Source organism: Colletotrichum destructivum, chromosome 2 (genome assembly GCF_034447905.1).
Source record: "Colletotrichum destructivum chromosome 2, complete sequence".
Lineage (NCBI taxonomy): Eukaryota > Fungi > Ascomycota > Sordariomycetes > Glomerellales > Glomerellaceae > Colletotrichum > Colletotrichum destructivum.
The window spans coordinates 5,420,857-5,423,399 of NC_085897.1; the positions used below are offsets into that span (position 1 = coordinate 5,420,857).

Consider the following 2,543-nt stretch of genomic DNA (forward strand, 5'->3'; position numbering starts at 1 on the left):
GTTGGTTTCTCTGAGCTTGAACGGCTTCGCTAGATCTCCGTGACTATAAACATCGTAAAACACAATCAGAAAACATACAACAGTGAACAATAGGTATTCACTAATCGTCACCAACTTAACTACGAATCCAGTCCTTGTGAACTCTGGTACTTAAAAGATAGAAGTTACTAATAGAATTCTAAGATTCTATTTTATAGTTATTCCCACTAGCCTCGTACCTCCTTAACGCTCTTACCTGCTTTTACCTTCCTCTTATCACTTACTACGTTGATGTTAGGTATTATCATAATAGTACTGTAGATGAATAGAGAATTAGAGTAGTAAAAGACCTCCCTTTTGTTTTTAAATTACAGTTGTTCTATAATAGCACCTACCAACAAAAGTAGAAACCAGAAACTGGTAGACGAATATAACTGAAATTATTCAAATAGGATTAAGGGACGCTTGAGATGTCTTTCACACACCTTGTGTGTGAACCGGAGGAATCGGAACCCGGGTGCCCTCCGGCTCCGCTTCTGTCGTTCTCGCCTCCTGGAACTAACGGGGCGTGCTGCCCGGCCTTGAGAGGCTCCGGGACGGTGAGCGTCACGATGTCTGACCTGTCGGGCCCGCACCTGTTGCAACCAGCCACCACGGTAGCCAGGCTCACTGTTGGGAGGACCTGGGTTTGGCATCCGCAATCGTAGAAGTAGATGGTGGTGAGAAGCTCCGTTGCGATGAGAGCTGTCGGGTTGCTGGGGTCGACGGTTGTGTAGACGACCCTGGTTACGAGCAAGGTGGCTGTGACATCTGGAGGGGGAACTAAGCCTGGCAGCGTGACCGAGCCTTCCACGGTGGTGACGGCGCCGTCTATGGCCAGGACGCTTGTGAGAGGGCTGATCACGGGGGTCGGAACTGGGCCGACGGGGTTGCCGCCGTCAGGGCCTGTTGTTGGGAGAGGCGTACCGGCATCCGAAGTGCCGGGGATAAGAGGCCCAACCGGAGGGACGCCGGGGTCCATTGGGTGCGGTGCTGCTCGGCTCGTCGATGATCGCCTCGAGAAGCGTGAGCAACACGTTTGCAGGAGCAGCGCGTTTGGCCACGTGATCCCCGGAGTCATCACGCCGGCGGAGTCCGTCGACGTTGAGACTGATCACTTCGCCGCAAACCTGGGAGCTGTGTCCCGGGCACGGGGTGTTGCAATTGAAAGTCCATCGCCACGAGTGAATCCGAGCTGTAGCAGGTGCTTGGGGAAGTGTTGGATGACGTATGATGACCTGGGGGCAGCAGATGTGCAATTTTTGGGACTTGCTCGTAGTATACACCCGCGTATCGCCTCCCTTGGGCGAGCGATACGCATCTCTGCACGGTCATTTCTGGGTCTACGCCGACCAGGTTGAAGGAAAGGTAGCCAGACGGAGAACCTAAGCAGCCGCGTAAAACGTATTTGTTGGAGTCGGGCAGGTTTGTGCCCGACGGCAATGTGCTTGGCATGATGGTCGAGCTCGGCACTGGCAAGGCGGTCGCTGATGATGTGGACAGGTTACTAAAGACGAAAAGTCCAGTAGTGGATGACAAGAGTCCGCTTGGTGAGTTCGAAGTGGGACCAGAAATACTTGGTGATGTCGGAGAAAACGTGGTCCCGGTTGAGGATGTGGCGGGGGTAGAAGTCAGACCCGAGGATCCCATGGAAGTCGGCGATACAGTAGAGGACGAAGTTGAAGATGTGGTAGTTGAAAGCGAGGTGTCTGATTCCAGTAGGGATGATGTGCTTGACACCGTGGTTGTTGAAGAGGTTGTGGATGATGTACTCGATTCAGTCGACGTCATTGAAGCCAGACGAGCGCGAGGCAGGGGACCCCAGAAGACACAAGGAACCAGAGGTAGGTTCGGCAAGTTGACATAGCCAGCGCCGTATCTGATCAGTCGTCACCCCAGGCGAACTCGGAGCCCCACCGCCGGCTCTTGTTGACAGCACCCTCACAAGGTTGTAATCACGAATCCTAGCGGATACTCTTGGCGCGGTGCTTCCCTAGTTCATGCGACCTGCTGCAGCGTGATGGGTGAATTTAGCTGGTTATACGCTAATCAATAACCTTGAGTATCGCATATTTGACCCGAGAGTCGTAGATCATTCGACCGTAGGAGCTGTCAGCGACTCCATATTGCCTTCTGCAAGATGGCAGTTAACATCAACAGAACATAGCTGGACAACGGATGCAACAGCAGTTGAATGGCTTCTAAAGGTTTTTCTTCCTCAGACTGTCCCTAAAGGCAAGGAGGAGGCCAGACTATGAGTAAGAAGGGCAGCTCATACCTCTCCGAATTCTTGTTACAGCATGTTTTTGAGGTATTTGGCGCGAACCCTCACAGCACAGCTGAGACATGCCAAGCACCGTTTTGCAGCATGTCATTCACTTTATTTAAGTTAAGTTTAATTCTCAAAGACAAGAGCTGGACTCCACCTAAGACACGGCAGTAGCAACGCGACGTTTTCTGACAACTTCTGAACCTGGAGCTCAAACCTAGGAGTTGACGAAAGATTTAGGACATCACAATTGTTT

The 2,543-nt window shown here is 51.9% G+C and overlaps 1 protein-coding gene across 1 annotated transcript; it reads right to left on the reverse strand.

Moving 5' to 3' along the window:
* Positions 1-433: 433 nt before the first annotated feature.
* CDEST_03840 (uncharacterized protein) lies at positions 434-1,809 on the reverse strand (the record flags this gene model as incomplete). The annotated part of the gene is made up of 3 exons (XM_062919999.1): positions 434-924; positions 980-1,213; positions 1,257-1,809. 3 exons carry the CDS (start codon positions 1,807-1,809, stop codon positions 434-436), a joined length of 1,278 nt encoding a protein of 425 aa, XP_062776050.1.
* Positions 1,810-2,543: the final 734 nt, after the last annotated feature.